The sequence below is a fragment of the Corvus cornix genome, chromosome 13 (genome assembly GCF_000738735.6).
Source record: "Corvus cornix cornix isolate S_Up_H32 chromosome 13, ASM73873v5, whole genome shotgun sequence".
Classification (NCBI taxonomy): Eukaryota; Metazoa; Chordata; class Aves; order Passeriformes; family Corvidae; genus Corvus; species Corvus cornix.
Genome location: NC_046343.1, coordinates 5867448 through 5885616, shown reverse-complemented (window position 1 = coordinate 5885616; position 18169 = coordinate 5867448). Strand labels below are relative to the sequence as shown.

Sequence of the window (18169 nt, the reverse complement as noted above, 5' to 3'; positions counted from 1 at the left end):
TAATTATTTATTGATTCCTTTAATGCTGGCACTGAGGTTTCTCTTCTGTTTTTACAGAAGCAACTTCCTGCTTTAAAATGTTTTTAAACCTCTTTGGTTTGATAAGCCTGAAAGTTAGGGGGAGGTGGAGATAGATACATGCTCTTGTATGAGGAAGTATGAAAGTGTGAATTTGACTTTCAGAATGGTAGAGATGCAGGAAGAATAGTAAATTAATTGCCTGAGTGTGCTCTGCTGCCTGAAAAGTAACGATCCAGTAACCAGGGCGTGTTAAGGAGGGCTTTGACAGGGGTTGTCTCAGTAATAGAGGCAATTTGATGATCTTGCCCCCATTTTCCAGCTTACTTTCCTCTCCATTGCGCTTGTACAGCCCCGGATGGGGGACTTAACTGCAACCAGATCGATGAGAGAAGCTGGATTTGAGACAAGAAAAAAGCCTTTAAACTGAGCTCTGCTTCCGAAGATGATGAGTGTGGAACAGCACTGTAATTTGGCCAACTGTTTTTGCTCAGCTGTGTAGAGCAAAAAGACTGTCGGTCTCACCTCTTCAAAGAATTTGCAAGGATTTACTTCAGACCATGGACAAAAGTGTCAGGATTTATCAATCTTAAGATTAGCTTTACTTGAAAGTACAGAGCAGCCTTGGTTTTTGTTTTGTTATGTGAATTGGAAACTAATTCCACTAAATTGCATGCATTAAGAATCTTACTTTTTACTTTTTGGTAAGATTGACTTCTCGTCATTACAGTAAGTGTCATGGTCCTTCCTCCTCTTAATGTAATTTGTGAAAATCCAGTCCTATGTAGGCTCTTCTGAGCAGCTGTCTTAAATAGGATTACTGAAACATTGACATTTATCTGAGCTTTTTCTTTTATAATTCATAATAGCCAAGTGCTCTGGCTTATGCTTTTTGGGACGGTGAACTTGTCTTGCCTCTTTGCACAGTGGTAAATTTATGGAAATACATAAATATTTCCTAATCTGGTAGCATCATGTGGACACTTAAATCTTGAAGTCTCTTTGCTTACTTCAAGTTTCAAGAGATGTTCGTAGAAGTAAAAAAGACTAATTCACTTTGTGTGGCCTCTAGAGTGTTTTGTAACATGAGGCATGGGAAAATAGATATGGTTGAAGTCATCTGTGAAGAGGTACTGAGAGAGAAGTGGCACTTCTCTCTGAGGTAGATACTGAGGAAGGGTGAAAGTGTTTCCTTGCTCTGTCTGCATGCTGAAGTGAATTTAGATGCATCTGAAAGACCACTCTGGTTGGCAACTTGCTGTGAAATACCAAGGCTGACTTTTAGTATGTGTTAGATATGAATTATGAAGTGATCTGGGTCCATATTCAGTGTGCATCTCTTAATAGCATAAAATTATTCAAAGTTGACTTGTTTCCATGCATTAAATGTCTGGCATATTTATGATTCTCTTGCCTTTCTAGCAAAGGTGGTAACTTCCACATCTAACATTTTGATTGCATTTTGGGAAGGCAGTTGCTTTTTTTTTTTTTATTTTTTTTTCATATTACCTTAAGATATGTAGCTTATCTCCTCGTGGTCTTTCATGTGCTGACACCCAAAACTAGCACTGTATGTAAAGGCTTTGGGATTCAGGCTAATGTTCTTGGGCAAGAAACACTTGCCATGTAGCATCGTGTTTCATGATCTCATGGGGAGAGACTGCTCACAGGATGAGGTGTGGCTGACTGTGGTTTGGGCTAAATAATCTGCCTACTTATTACTGTGTGGTGCTTTTTTTCCCTGAAGCTTCACAATCATCATTCCTGTTTCAGTTCCACCTCTCCTTAAAAAGCCATCTTTCTTACCACAACCTGTCTCATCCATGAATCCTTACCCTGAGAGCAGCACTGCAGAGGGGATGTTTTCCACAAGAGGTTAGTTGATTAAATGCTATGACAAATTATTATAGCTACTTGAAAGCAGTTGCTGCTGTCTTTAATTTTACAGTGTCAAGTTACTCTGTCTTACTTAAGTGCCAACACTCTCCAGCTGCCTTTTGTCGAGGTCGTTGTACATGGCTCACCTGTAAACATGTTCCCTTCTCTGGGAGAGGAGAACAGATGTATCTGCCTCCAAAAGATGCTCCAGGCACTTGCTGCAGGAGATGGTCAGCAGGCTGTCAGAAGCAATCTTTATGGGCAGGCTGGTCTTTCACAAGATGTGTTTACAGAGCATGAAATGAACATTTTTGCACAGAGGCAAATAATTGCTTACAATGGAGACTTTAGTAGCAGATTTGAAGCTTGAATGATCATTAGTAAGGTCAGCTGGAGCATACATGATGTCCATCTCCCGAGCAAAGTCATTCAGGACTTTTTAGCTGTTCTTTTGTGCTGAAAGGTTTTAAGATGTTGTAATGTTCACGCCTTGAGCTTGTCACTTTTGATAAAAGCTTGTGATAGGCTGTGTTGCTACATCTGTATATGTGGTATAGTTCTTTCAAAATCGTTCTTAAATGGCGAATTATTTTTTGACTTGAAGGAAGAGAGGAAGGAGCCCCCATGCCCATTATCTGAGTCTTGAATTATTATCTAGTAGTACTCCAGCGTTGGCAGGGCTTTTAAGATGCAGAGAGCATGTAGTGTGTGGGGAACAGGCTGTTGTCATGAGCAAAAGGGATCTCTGTGAAAGCTTTCTGTGGTCAGGAGATGGGTCTGAAGGGCAACAGCTCTCAGGGAATGTTGGCTGCCCCAAAATGCTCTGGTTAATGCTCTCACTCCTCAGGTCAGAGCTCTTTCTTGGGCAGTAATGAAAAATGGTTTCTGAAGAATTGCTATTGGCAAAATTAATCAGATTGATTCTTCACTTATGACACAGATCAAGACTTGAACTTCAGTCTTCCATGGTAATAAGACCAGTTCATCATCACTAATTGCATCTCTTTGTTCCCGGCAGTTTCTTCAGCCTCCTTACTCTCCTCCAAGGTCACTTCCTCACTCAACAGATGTGCAAGTCTGACAGAGCGTTTAAAAGCACAGGGCTTGAAGTAGATGAAGGTTTTGTTAAAGCAGTTTTGTTTGGTTGCAATTAACCACGTTACAGAACTCAGGAAGTCTGACTGATGTTAATTGTGAGTGCAGACAAACGTCAGAGCAGAGGGAGCCTCTCCTCTCTGCACACCACAGTTGGAAATGCTGCTTGAGGCTCGGAGTGCTCCATCTTCGAAACATCTGTGCTGCTTCAGGGAGGGAAAAAATTGCCAATGTCACAAAGGCTGTTCTGAAAAGCTCTTTAAAATGCTGTGTGTTACAGTCATGATCTTCCCATTGCTTTTCTGTAGGACATCACTCTCTCCAGAGGCTGTGGCCCTTCTTCCTTCATTCACATTGTGCAGAACAGCCTTAACCATAACCCCTTTCAGCAGAGTTATCCTTGTCTGTGCTGAAAGCCAGTGAACATAGCTCTTAACTGGAACGTTAGAGCACTGCCTGAATACTCCCAGAACAACTGTCCTTGAGTTCAGGGAACACACAAACTCTAGGATACAAGTTGTGTCTCACTCCCTGTTCCCATGAAAAGGCAGCTTTAAAATAGTTTATGCTACTCTGTACAAGGCTGAGCAGAGTTTCACCTTCAGAGTTCCTCCAAAGAGGTGAAATGGAGCTCCCTGTGCGAGCTGAGCAGCACTGTTTTGCCAGCAGTGTTTTTGCCATGAGGTGTTACACCATAAATTTTCAGAGGACTCAAGAGAGATGAACACACAATGAATTAGTCAGGCGCTCTCTAACATGACCTGCTAATAGCCTGCCCTCTCCGAAACAGTCCCAGCAGTGGGAGCTTAATTCTTTTTTCCTGTTTAATGAGACTTGGTAGAGCAAACACCTAAGCAAATCGGAGGAGTTTGAAGCTGTCGTTCTCTGCCGCATCTCATGTATAACCATGCGTTTTATTTCTTTATTGATTTTTTTTTTTCTTTCTTTGTCGATGCTTAAGCAGTATTCTTTCAATATGAAGCAAGACTCATAAAAATACCAGATATAACATATTCGAGTCAAATTGGGTACTTCTGTATTCTGGTATGAGACACTACAAAAACTGTATTTCAGAGAATGTCCTGCTGTACAGCAATTTTTCTCAGTCCCATGGAGCTTCATTATAGCGAGGTCAGACTATGCCGTAGAGAAGAGAATTTATATTTTATCATAGGGCTAACTTCTATGCTCTTGTAATGACCCTGAAGGACAGTAAATGCTCTAAATAATTCAGCTTCTTTGGAATTTAGTTCCACTGTGCTATAGGAGCTAGAATAGATCTAGGAAAATAGAAAATATTGTGGTATATTTTAATGTGATGCCTGAGGGATGCTCATGAGGATGTTTGGCTGCCATAACTCTATCCAGGGAGTGGACACTGAAAATTTCAGGAATTCAGTGTTTTCAGTGTATTCTCGAGGGAAAGACCTCCCTTAAGATCCTTGTGGTGAAATGGGACTCCTCAAAGTCTAATTGCCTCTTGGCCCAAGATGGAATATATTAATGTCTCACATAGTTACAAAGCCTCTTCCATAATTTCATGTGTGGTACTTTTAATTTCGTGTCTTGGCCTTTTCTTCTTTGCAGCAGTGTGGAAAAGTGTGAGGGCTATTTGTAATGCATGTCCTTTATTTTCTGCACAGTCATCTCTGCCCTCATCAGCATCCATTATATTGCATTTTTCTGTGTGTGATGTTTTTGTAAATATCTCAGGATGAAATTAGCTTTTTCAAACAGCAGGACAGAGTTCCATGCAGTCATGATGATAGAACAGCTGCTGAACAGCTGCATAAAAAATCATTGAAGTCTCACATTTCTACAGTTAATGCCTTCTTTACCCTTTGCATTGTATCCTAAATTTTTGATGCTTTTTTCTGTGGTTGGGACTGCTTTTGAATTTTAATCCCATTCTCCCGTTAGCAACATCAGCAGATTTAACAAGCCTGTTTTCCATTCCAGTATTGAAATCAATAGATAATTTTACAGAGTCTAGAAAGATTCTGGCAAAGATTGTTTTGACACATGACCTGAATTTTTGCATCAGAGTGTGTAAGTTTTGATTAGATTTGAGTGAATCCAATTTGGATATTAACAATAACAAGATTCAGTATGCTTAGTTTTATATCACTGAGTGACACTTCTCTTTTCTCTCCTGTCTGCTTGGTTGTTACCTGTCCCACAAAGAAACTTCTTGTGTCTTCCTTTTTAATCCTGACACTGCTGTAGTTAGCAGCTGTTTGTCACTTTTAAGATGACATCCAAAAGTGATTTGTCACCTTTTAGACATATACAATGTTTTGGTATCTGCATCCCCAGCCCTGCTCTTCCTCAATTCCCCAGAAGTGTTCAGCATCTTTCAGTTATTGGAAATATTATCTGCCTTCCACAGGCAGCCCAACACTGTCAACCAGCTTGTTCTCAGACCCAACCAATTCATTTTTCCAGCCTCTATCTTCCCCTATTGCACCCAAACCAGGCTCAATGGTCACTAGTAGAGGGCATCTCTAGAAGGGACCAGTGTACCCACACAGGGTCTAACCTCTAGATTCAGCATTCCAGTGTGGATTACTTGATCCTTTCCTGGCCTTGAGTCAGCCCCACCTCACCGCAGAGTGGAGGCGTGGACAGTTAAGTCTTGGTGGCATCAAGATGTGTGATATTCCCAATTTCATGCTGCGTTTGAAAGGAGTAGAGTGAAGCCTCATGAGCAGCTTGCTTGGGAGAGGAGTATTAAACTTGGGAAGTGTGATGAGATGATGCACATACGGTGCCCAGGAACGGGAGTGCTGCAGGGAGCTCTGCCAGTGCTTTCCCTGTGGAGGGAGGAGTGGGGAAAGGGTGGCAGACGCTCTCCCTTGCGCTGGGTACATGTACTTGGCACCTCAGCTTTTAACTGCTGGGAAGCCTCTAAACATCACTGTAAATGAAAGTTATTTTTAAGGTGCCCAGAACTTGTCCATGGGGTCACCTTCCCTTCGTGGTTCCTGGTGGGTTTTTAATCCATAATTGTGGGATGTGTGTGTTCTCCGAGTCGCTTTTGCCACCCATCAGTGGTAACATGGTGTCCTAGAAGAGGTTGGTGACTGAATTTGGGATTTTTGTGCAGTAACTGATTTTTGAGATTTTGGGATTTTTGTGCAACATACTTAGTCTGAGCAACAGTTAACTAACTCCTTGGGAAGAAGAGCCCTGTTAAATGTTGCTTTTTAATCCTGATGTTTTCAGTTTAACATAACACCATCAAGAAGCATCAAGCTTATCAGGAAGTTGGTAGGAAATTCACTTTAAAATCTTTAAACAGCTAAAAGGGAAATAGGGATAGTCTGTTGGTGAAAACCAGAAAATTGTTTTGCTGCATTGCTGTTAAGAAAAAGTTGTGCTGAGATTGATGCTGTTGGTGGGAATCAGGCAGCAAACCTGTTTTGGAGCACCACCTGAAGTAATAGTAAAAGTTTATTGAAAACAATTATTTTCTTTTTTTTTTTCCCTAAAGTAAAGCTGCCAGCGTGGTTGTTGATTTTCCAGTGTCTGCAAGGTAAGTGAGCAGTGTCAGCACTGAAGGTACTGCCTGAAGAGTGTGGAAAATAAAGTAGAAAAATGCTTGTGATTCTTTTTGCTTTATTGGAGTTAGCGGGAACTATTTGGTTCAAGATGTGTGTAAGTATTATGTAGGCAGGATAATTGCTCCTGGTAGCAGAGATACACTCTGAAAACATCTGTAGGCCTCTTGATGGCTTAGGTTCTCCCTAAAATCCTTTTGGCCAGGTATTTATTGTCACCTGTCTGCATTTCCACGGACAGTTTAGGGTTAAGCTGCAGTCAGGGTCTGCTGAGCAAGGTGAGCTGGCACAGCCTGTCTGGGGATCGTTCCCTGCACAGGTGGGTGCTGCTCATAGGTGCTGTGACATCCTCTGGTTTTGGGTCTGACTTTTCCACAGATGACAGTCAGATTGTGCCTCCTCTCAAATAATCTGGTTGGAGATACTTCATTAATTTTATGTGTAGCTCCTGATGATGGGTGAAGGCTCAAGGAAAAAAAACCCCTAAAGTGCAGATTTTTTTTTTTTCCTAGTAGCTTTCAAAATTCATCAGGGAGGAAACAGTTTCTAAGCATGATATGCAACTTGCTGCGGGTAGCACTGTGCTGACATAAAACACATTCTCAGTACCTGGCACACAACAAAGTGGCAGCTACAGTTCTTATTCCAGTTTTTGAGTCATATCTGTCACGTAGGTTTTGTATGGATTGAATATATTTTTCCATAGCATTAAATGTTGGGTCTTTTTTTACCTTTTTGGAGATTTCAGAAGAGCAGTATTAACCTTTCTGAAGCCAGGGTACTCTGCATGCTGACAAATCTTTGCCCCTCACCAGGCATCAAACCTTCCATAATGTGCCCTTGAATTTTGTTTGTGTAAGTTTGGCAGCAGCCCAATTTCCATGAGGAAAGGTAAATATCTGATCTACACTGTCAGCTGTTGCAGACTGCAGCAGCTCTGTCAGGCTTATGGATGCCTTATGGTGCTCTGCCTGCTTTTTTGGGCAAAATCCTGAGCATTTCTGTTTACTATTATGAACTATAACTGTTGGCAAGCTTTCAAACTGCCTCGCTCATCTTACCTCAGAAAACTTGTTCTAGTTCAGTCGTGCTTGTGCCTTTATCACAAAGTGCAGGGCATCCTGGTAGTATACTTTGCACATTGGTAAGTCCCAAAATTAAGTGTTTTTCTCTTGAAATGTCTGTCTCTAAGGAAAGTACTTAGAATTCTTCCTTTGCATGTCTAGCAGGTAGATTTTGTCCTGTCCTTGCTTCAAAGATTATTGGAACATTAGCAGCCTTATGTTTTTGTTTATTTGATTTTCCAGTTATGCCAGTTTATACCAGGATTTATGCCAGGGTTTCCCAAGGACCTGGTACCCAGTCAGGTGGATTCCATTGTATGAAAGGCACAAATTGCCATCATTTCATCATTCAAATAGTTGTAAATGTTGTGTATTTTTCCTGTAAACTGAACAAAATCATATTTGCAGTCACACGTTTGCCAGGTCCACCTACATGCAGCACCACCTGAGTTGTCATCTTGTATTAGTTGGGTGCTGGGAATTTCACCTCTGTAGTATTTCTGTGTTGAGGATATTCAGGATGCTCATTGTGATGTATTTAATGAGATTTCTGCTAATATGATACAGGCTTTGCTTCTCTGCTTGTGTATAAAATATTTGGAAGTTGTGTTCATCTGAGCAGTCCTTGATTGGCTTAACATTCCTATAATCTGATCTGGAGTTTATGGCTCGAGTACAGGGAATTCACCAAAGTGATGGAATTAATAGGCTTTGTATCCTGCATTTTTATTAAATCTTAATGCAGATTATTCAACTACTTCTGCATATGCAACATAATCTGTAAATCTTACTGGAAAGTCAGATTTCAGAAACAGTGCTCCAGAGTGTGTCCTTAGAGGAAGCCACTACATCTTGTGGGCTGTTCAGTTGTGTTAAACGGAGTGCGGGTATCTGCAGACATGTGCCAGGTTCTGCCTCAAATGGTCACTTCTCAAACTGATCTCCAAACCAGCTTGCTCCCTCCTTCTGTGACTGTAAGGCCGTATTTAAGACAGCTTCAGCTAGCACTAGATTCTGTGGAAAACAAAGTGCATCTCTCTGGATTTCATGCTCGTAGCTTCTGCCAGGAGTTGCAGTCCAAAACCAGCTCAAGGATGTGATAAAACACTAAATGTACCCCGGTTCCTTGGGAGAGCTCATCTAGTTTTAAGTTTCCAGCAAGCTGTAAAGCAGAAAGGGAAGTGGGAGGGATGGGAAGTCTGTAATCTTATTTGGAGTGGCGGTTCAGAGATTCCTTTTGTCTACATCTTCATTCTGTGTGTTTGTTGTCTGAGCCCTCCTGGCTGTTGTCCCTCAGGCAAGGTGAGTAGCAGGTTGTCTCCATCTCAACCAGAGGCTAGCCCACAGTGTGATGTGTTCCTTGGAAATTTTATAGTGTTGCTGTGTCTTAGAGCAAGGTCAAAGAAATGTTCTTGTTGCTTGAGGGGAAAGCAAGGTGGTTCACCCCAGCTAAATGACTGCAGAGCTGATTCCAGGGTGTTCAGCAGATGCCTGCGACAGGCTCAGTGTGGGAGGAGGAGCAGTTCTGTAGATGGAAAGGGCTGTAAACGTTTTAGTGAACAGAAAAGATGAGAAAGCTGTTGTGGGCAAATGCATTCTAAAACTAGGCCAGCTGGGGTTTTAACAGCTGAAAGGAAAGTCTGAGACTGAAACTGCTGTGCTGTCACAAGATGTGCTTGAATTCAGGGAGGAACTTGCTGCTTGGTGCTCTGTGCTGATGACCTTGGAAGGTGCTGTGCCTCTGCAGGCCTGGGCTGAATTAGTCAAACAGTGAGTTCAGAGCAGCAGACATCACAAAACCGTAATATTATATCTAAAGGTAAGGCAAGAACAAAGTGTGAGGTATTTGGTAGAGATAGATGACTAAGCTGGATGTCGTATCACTGATGATGTCTGCAGCTGATGTCTGCAGACTTTAATCCACCGATGATCCAGGACTTCTTGCAAGATGAAATTTTTCTTTGTGCTAAGGGGTTTTCAGCAATTGATGTTGAATAAAACTTGTTAACTGAAAGAATTTAAAGGGATGGGGGGAGTTTCAGTTCAAGCAGGTACTGTTCTAGCACTTGATATGAAAAGCTTTCTGCATTAAAAAAAGCAGTCAGCTAAAAGCAGCAGGCTGCCCCATCCACCAAGGAGCTTGCATTCTGCAAGGAACATATTTCTATAATAGCTCTACAGCTCCCAAATTTCCCTGAGCACCCTGCACAAAAGGCTCTGCTTTGTGCCTGTCTGCACTGATCCATTCAGCTGGTTCTGGTCCAGCTGTGGTTTCATTCACTGACACAGGGTAAGGACTGATCCAGGAGTGCCCACAGTTATCTGGGGCTCTGTTTCTGAAGGAATCAGGCAGGATATTTCCATACTCCGAAGCCTGGCCTCCTCAAAAACAAAGAAGAAATCTGAATTCAGTATTACTGGTGTTACAGGTGGGAAAGAAAATGATGGCCAGGGGGATAGCAATCTGCAGGAAAAGTTCAGGTCTGGTTCAAACCTGTTGCTTGGGTGTGAGTCTCAACAAGCTGTGAAGATGAACTTGGCTTTTTTGTCTTTGAAAGCACTTAAAAATTCTGCATGATGTGGTGCCATTTAGTCCTGCGTTGCCTTTTAATAGTTCCTGAAATGTTGAAGGTATGGATTATGTTAATGTACCTTTTAAATTTTTTATGGACTGAAATAGCTTCAAAAATTAACCTTTTGAAAACACTTGGGTAGATCACACAACAGGCTTTTAGCAGCTTTTTCTTCCAGTAGTATGCTGCCTCCTGTTCCAGTAAACGAGGAGCTTTGATTAACTGAGGTTATGCTCAGCTTCCTGACCCAGGAGCAGCCTCCAGCTGATATTGGTGATATTTTTATTTTTCATTAGCTCATCTGAAAGTCTCAGCTGTTTTCCTGCCAGTGAAAAGGATGGAGGCTGTTTGTGCTGTGTGAGTGCTGTACCAGTTTGTTGCTCAACGCATGCTAATAGAGCTCTGACAAACCAAAAAAAGAACTGCATTTCTTCATGGTGCAATAACACTTTCTATCTGTTTATTTATGAAAGGGTTACTTACATTTAGCATGGATGGTCTCACAATCCTTAAAACCTGAGCTTGCTGCAGTGAGAGGGAGGATTGTTCCTGGTTTCTGCTAGACCTGGCTTCCCTCACATTTTGCTTCCTGAAACACCTCAGGTACTGTAGGTTTTGGAAGACTGGAAAGAATCCGCCTATAGATGTTTTCTATTTCTGCTTTATCATGTCACAGAATGTGACAACTGGGTTGTACCCAAGTGTGTACTCTCGAGTATTCCACTGAGTTCACCTCAGGTTGCAAGCTCCTTTAATAAATAGGGGAATGGTTCCTATTTGCTGCTTTCCCTTTGCCTGTTGGTTTTTTTTTAATTGTTTTGGCATCTTCAACATCTTGTTGTAGGACATGAGTGCAGGATAGACTTGCTGAGGTGCTGGGATAAATGAAGAGGTCTGGGGTGGAACAGATGCCCCGTTTGACACTGTCTGCAAAGATCATGGGTCTGATCATAGCTCCTTGGTTTGAAAGAAAATAATAAATCAGTAAAACAAATGTTTGAAGAGGGTTTGAGATCTGTACAGCATTATGGTTAACATACATGCTTCAGCAAATCTTTTTTCCTCATGTGCAGAAAACTCTTGGCTTATGTCTCTATCCACACTTTTTTTTTTTTTGGCTGCAGCCAGGCACACTAAATAGTGATTAAACAAAAAATTAAAATTCCATTTTTGTGCATTTGGTGTTTGAACGCTGATCAATTGCTTTGGCGGCGCATTAAGTAACAGCGTGGTAGACAACAGAAGGGGCTTATTTACAGCAATCTGTCTAAATCCATTCTCAATGTATTGCTTAATATGCCTTTCTACTTTAGTTCATTTTCAGTTTTTAAAAAATGAAGGCTGGAAACAGGCAGGAGAACAGTTTAAGATATTGCTGGAGAAGTAATCACTCCTTAGTGGTAAACAACTTCCAGTTCTTAAGGAAAAGAAAATGTGCTTGAGCTGAAATAGAACTTATGGGCTTGTTGTAGGAGTTAATGGATGGAATTCAATGGCTGGTGCACTTACATAGCCTGACTAGAAAGTCTGTGATCATAGATGATCATAACGAAGCCTTCACGCTTTAAAATGTGCTTTTTGCATGTTGTTTACAATTGACCATTTAAAAAACCAGCGATATTTTTACGAAATGGGAAGCTAACACAGAACAAAAGTGAAAATTACTGACCTAATTTTTTATAGGGATAGAAATCCAGATCCATAATGTCAATTTACCCTAACCATGCAGAATTGACAGCTGCAGTGTTCAAACAATGGTCACTGCATTTCACAGATAAAATGCACATAAGGGGGGGATGGTTTGGACAAAAATATTCTACCTCCTGCTGTGCAGTTATAATTAATGAGAAATTAGGATAAGAGTGAAAATTGAGGTGAAATACAGCATTACACATATGACATAGCTCCCCATAAATGAGATGCTTCTTTAAGAGTTAAAGTCCTAGGAAGCTTGCTGTGTTTTGCAGATTGCTCTGATAGCACAGTCTAGAGCATTTGTTGAAGGAGTATCATCAAGTTATGTAATTTGCATAATTGAGTCAAATCCCATGCAGCATCCCTGAAGGAAACCACTAAAAAAAGCAACATTCTGGTCCCTGTATGCTGTGTCTGGATTTCTAGAGCTCAGACATCTTCTACAAAGAGGGAGGGGAGCAAAAAAAAAGCAAGAAAGAAGGAGAAGAGCTTCCAGAATCACATCGATGTCAGCAACCTGCCCATTTTCCCAGTGAGAGGGACTTGAGGACATATGTGCACATCCTCCCTCTGCCCGTGGTGGCATCATGCCCACAACCTTACACACAGCTCTGCTGGTAGTGATGGCATGAGATAAAAGCTGCAGTCGAGGATGGGGAAGGCAAATGTTTTATGGTTCACACTGCCTTTTTTTGGTAGTCTGCTGAAATGAGGTTGGTCTCGAAAGTGTGGTTCTTAACCAGAAATACGACGCTGATCAGGCTGCTGCAGCTACACCTTCCCTGCAGGGCTGTGTGGATGGTGAGGGCTGGCAAGGTCTCCGAGGCAAAGACACTGATATTCCTTTTCTAGCACTGAAAGTCACTTCAAAATTAATGTTTAGACACTGTTGACAGAACTTGTCAGTGACTCACAGCAGACTTTTCAGTTATGGTGTTTTAATAGCGACCTGCAAAACCAGAGCCCTGTATGTTTGCTTGCAAGGGTACATACAGTAAGAAATATTCTAACCTCTTAACATTTACCCAAGCTGAATTAAATGTGATGGAGGACTCCAGTGTTGAATGAACTACGGTAACTTCTCTGCCCAAGACCAAGAAAAGCTCAAGAATGCAGCATGTCTGCCATGATCTGGAACTGAGTCTACCCTTCAGGATTCTAAAAGCCACTTGGAGGTTTATGTTGATCCAACAGAGGTTCATGTTTTGCTTGTCCTGTGTGAATCTCTTTTGGTGTTAGTTGTACAGGGAAGAAACACCATGAGCACTGCAGGCAGAGGAGCTGATAATGACTCACCCTGCACAGTCCTCATTTCATTTTGTTGATGCCAACATGAAGAAGTGTTGATCCTTGTGAGTCTCCAAGACTGAGCGCTGTACAGAGTCTGTTCCCCAGGACTTCAGGATCAATAACTTATTCTCTGCACCTCTGAACTCCCACACTGCAGAGAGGCCTGAATAACTGATGCATGTGCTTGATAGTTTTCCCTCTTGCTTAAATTTAAAGTTTATAAATTACTGACATGTGTGGCCTTGACAGGGTTAGCTTAACCCAGCTCACAGATGCTTTTGTGTGTAAATTTATCTGAGACTGAGAGAACTAATAGATCTATGTGCTTGACTTTCTACTGTCCATCTGCCTGATTGGTACTGTGTGTAACACAGAGGCAGTCTGTGATTTTTTTTTTTCTTTTTTGTTTTTCTTTATTTTAATAGCCCTGGAGGATGGTGTGCTGCTGCCTGCTTCTGCTCTATCTCAGGGTTTAAATTGCTTGCATTAGGTTGTTGCTTGCTCTGAGGATGTTTACATGCACATTGCTGACCCCTCTGAAGAATGGCTTGAAGCTGTGCACAAAATTTACCTCCCTGTACACATTATCCTACACTGAGTGCACAAACACAAGGATCCCTTCAGCCCAGAGCCTGGGGGTGCTCATGCTGAGCAGGGATGGCTGCACCTGCTTTTTAATGGCTTTTAGGCTGCTGCTTGGGTGGGACAGCTGTGTAATGGTGAGAGATGCACCTCCCGAGCCAGCCCAGTGTGGCTTCCATCAGCGGGTTCTGGAGATGTTGGTGTGAATCCTTTGAGGTGTATTTCAAACTTCTCTCCCGTCTCCTGGGAGCTGTTGTGGAGGACAGCTTGAGATCCATCCCATTAGTGTATTTCAGAAGGAGTGAGTCGTGGTTGTATCCCAGCTGCTAGCTCAGCCCCACGCAGCCGCTCGCTCGCCCCCACCGTGGGGTGGGGGTGAGAACTGGAAGAGTAGAAGTGAGAAAACTCACGGGTTGAGATAAAGAGTTTAAAAAGTAAAGCAAAAACCACGCAAAGCAAAACATACCAGGGAATCCACTCCCCGCTTACCACGGGCAGACAGGTGTTCAGCCTTCTCCAGGAATGCAGGGAAGATAAATGCCATCACTCCAGGCAACCCCTGCTTTCCTCCTCCTTCCCCCAGCTTCATGTACTGAGCGTGACACCACATGGTCTGGGATGTCCTTGGGGTCAGCTGTCCTGGCTGTGTCCCCTCCCAACTTCCCAAGCACTGCCAGCTTCCTCTCTAGGGCAAAGCAAAAAGGCCTTGGCTCTGGGTAAGCCCTGTTCAGCAGTAATGAAAACATCCCTGTTTTACCACCACTTTCCAGTACAAAACCAAATAACAGTCTGTGCCAGTTTGGGCAAATTTGGAAATACATCCTCTGAGAGAAGGCAGGTTACAACCCTTCCCTCCCCCACCAGGTTCGGGAAAACTTGAATTTTCCTCAAAGTGAAAGAGATAAAAACTATTTATTTATTTAACAAATACACAGGGAAAGGATAATAATGCTAAATAATAATAAAACCTCTTGCTCTGCTGAGAGAAACCTGGGAAAATTTCAGAGTCCTGCCATAGATCTCTCTCTCCCCTTCCTTGGAGCTGGGATGGGGTGGTGGGCTCCCCTCCAGGGCCAAGGCCTTGGTGGAAAGTCCTCCCAATGTATTCTGATGTTGAAATCGTCCAGCAGAGAAGAAGGGAAAAATCGGAGTCCCAGGAAAACAAAGTTCAACTCTCTGGAGGAAAAGGAGCTGAAAAACCTGGCCGAAAGCTGGCTGGAAAGAAAGCAAGCCGGGTGATTCCTCCTGCTCCTGCCTCTGCTGAACACAGAGAGCATCTCTATCTTTGTGTCCTTGAAAACAAAATGTTTTAAAAAGAGTTTTGTTGGGTTTTTTCTCTCCCCCCTCTCATTTTAAAGGCATAGAACAGCGATATGGGATACACATCATAAAGTCACCCCAAGACACAGCCCCACACCACCTCCTGTGAAGAGAATTAACTCTACCCCAGCCAAAACCTGCACAGAGGGCAATCCCCATGGGTACCTGCAGCAGTGGAAAATTTCCAAGGCATGTTTTCAGAGTTCAGAGGGAAGGGAGGTGCCTCTGCAATTCTAGTTTAGGTTGCCCGAGTCCCAAAAAGGGGTGGGATTTAAAGCACTCTTAACAATGCCCTGTTACACAGACTTGGATGTCTTTTTGCTGGTGGGTGTCAGTTTTCCTCTTTTTCTTCAGGGTGCCTGAATTCCCTGCTCACTTTGCCCAGGTTTGACACGGGGTGCTGGTTCCCACGTGCGCAGTTGGTGTTGTGAGGTTCAGAGTTGTGCTGTGTATTCCCCCTTTTGGATCTAGTCCCTGGACACTCTGGCCATGCTCTCCTCTGCAGTGGTGGGTGGGGTTTCCAGAGCAGCTGCTTTTAAGGGATTTTCACGCGCTGACTCACAGCAAGTGGCAGGAGGGACAGTGGCATTGCCAGCGATTCTCCTGGTGTGTGCATTCCGTCCAGAGTGCTATAAACAAAGAGACAAAAGAGACCTAAAATATTGAGATTTCAGACTTGCCAGTTGTTCCTGTGCCCAGTATGATACTTGTGCACAAGCCTAGTGCTCAGAAAGTTGGCAAAACTCTCCTGGCAAGGATGTGCTCTGGTCTGCGAGAGCTTTCCAGGACTTTTCCTGGCAGAGGAGTACCCTGCAGAGGAGACTGGTCAGTGAGCTGGCCTGGCAAAGAATTGTTCTTGCAAAACAGAGGCAAAAATTTCACAGGACGGTAGTGTGCTCTAGCGTGGGTTATTTAGTGGGAATGATTAGAAGGATGACATTATCAGCAGCTAGGAATTCACAGGAGAAGAGTGGTGTTTAATGGGACAGCTGGAAAACCACAGGGCAGGTTAAGCAAATTAATTTGATATCTATGTTTGGTGAGTTCAGGTGAGCCCTTCCATGACAGGAGTGTGTGGTTTTTCACCAGCTCTGCTGCTCTGGGGCTGCACTTGCCTTCTCCTGCATGATGTGAATCAATAAGGCTTTTGCAGTGCCTCTCATTAATCCTCTTCCCTTCAGCAAGTCTGAGTCTCCATCCTGTGCAGTCAGAGGTGAGCTGGAGAAGTTGGATTACTGGGGATCTTCATTTGCTGACTTGTTTTCAAAGCACCCCTGGCTTTTGAATTTCAGGAACAACATAATGAAATAGAAGCTCTAATTGGGTTCAGCAGCAAGAGTCTTAATAAATGACCTTTTAAATCTTGTTTTGATTTTATTCAGGTGTGGTAGCATCTCATTAATAATGATCCTGCAATAGGTCTCCCATTACATCCTATTTAATTAACAAAAAGGCTCTAAGATGTATTGGATGTTTTCAAGATGAAAATGGGAGTTTTTAATAGATTCCCTGATCAAGAAATACTGTTCTGCATACATGATGGTGCCCTGGAAAAATATCACTTAACAGCCATAGATAAAGTACTGTTCTGAGACAAGCAAAACTCACTTCCTCCCTCACCGCTTTCAGGCTAAAAGCCACTTGCTTGTGATGATTTTGCCTTAAGGGAGATGTTTAATTTCCTCTTACAGGAAGGGGAGGCTGCTTAGGAAAGGTTTCATTTGTTGTGTATTTATTATCTATCCAATTTTTTGTTTAAAAGGCATCATACGTGAGGCAAAAGAAAGACCATTACTTTGCTGATGGACAAAGGAAAAAGGACTGGCATAACAAAGAAGCCATAAGGAGGGACTCTGAGCGTGTGGGTATGTGAGATTGCTATAAAAATGTTTTAATACAGATTGTAACTTAGTTTGATTTTATTTGGTAGGCTGAGTGTAGAACAGCGTGTTTAACTTCAGAGTCAAGGTGATGTTCTTGGCATGATGCAGCATTAATGCCAATTTATCTGTTAATCTTTTACCTGTGTTAATCCCAATTTAATTCCTTTTTCCCCAACTGCACAATAACCATTTTGAGGTGAAAATGTATCAGTTAAATCTCGGTGCTTTCATGACAGGTGGAAAATTGATTTTTTTAAAAAAATCCCCCCAAAAAGTGCGTGTGTACCTCTCCCAAAAATGGGAGATCCAGAAAGGAAGAATAAGAAAACCATTCTGGACTATAACATTCATGAAAGTCCATTCTGTAGTTCTGGGGTTTGTCTTGCATTGCAAATAAGGGCCCATTTTGAATATCACAGCTTTACACTGGCATGTTTGCAGGGGCTCTGCCCTTCAGTGCAAGAGCTGAGGTTGTAAATGCACAAATCCATCTGTGCTGAGAATTCCAACAGTGCTCAGATATTCAAACCGTATGGATTCTTCCCACTGTGAAACAAAAGGCATTCTGTAGATCCTCCATAGCATTGCCAAAACCCCTTCATCTGTTTCTGATGTTAGAAGGAAGACTTTTACCTTTGATTTGCACAGCTGAGTGGTTTGTAGCAAAACTGCTTATCAGATAAAATTGTTAAATTGGCGTGGTTGACTCGGTGCTAAATATGACACAGAGCACAAAACTAATAAAGTAATGTTCAAAGGACTATAAGATGCTCTTTTTTTGCTATATGGATTAGTTTCTGGCCGTTAAGCACTAATTAGCAGTAATGATCTGTATTTACTTTCTGTCTATGCACAGGAAATGGAGAACAGGGAAAACCTTACCCAATGACTGATGCAGAGCGAGTGGACCAGGCATACAGGGAAAATGGCTTTAATATCTTTGTGAGTGATAAAATTTCTCTGAATCGTTCCCTTCCAGACATCAGGCATCCAAAGTGAGTATACAGTTGCATTTCTACGAGTGAAGGTTTGCAAGCCCTAAATTACCACATCAACAGGAATGTGTTCTTTTTTATTCTGGACTCTTGTACCTTTGCTCATCAAATACAATCCTTGCACTGCTGGGTCCTGGTATTTCCTTAATAAAGGATGGTGTCTAGTAAATTCAGTGGGAAATAGAAGAGATCGAATCTGGGGAAAAAAATCATTTT

At 42.3% G+C, this 18169-nt stretch overlaps 1 protein-coding gene across 1 annotated transcript in view; it reads left to right on the top strand.

The window, feature by feature from the left end:
* Window positions 1–18169, top strand: part of GALNT10 (polypeptide N-acetylgalactosaminyltransferase 10) — an 82423-nt gene that overhangs the window by 21895 nt on the left and 42359 nt on the right. The window contains exons 2-3 of the mRNA XM_039559951.1: window positions 16838–16940; window positions 17815–17953. Of these exons, the coding sequence (XP_039415885.1) occupies window positions 16838–16940; window positions 17815–17953 (242 nt within the window). The remainder of the gene's footprint in view (window positions 1–16837; window positions 16941–17814; window positions 17954–18169) is intronic.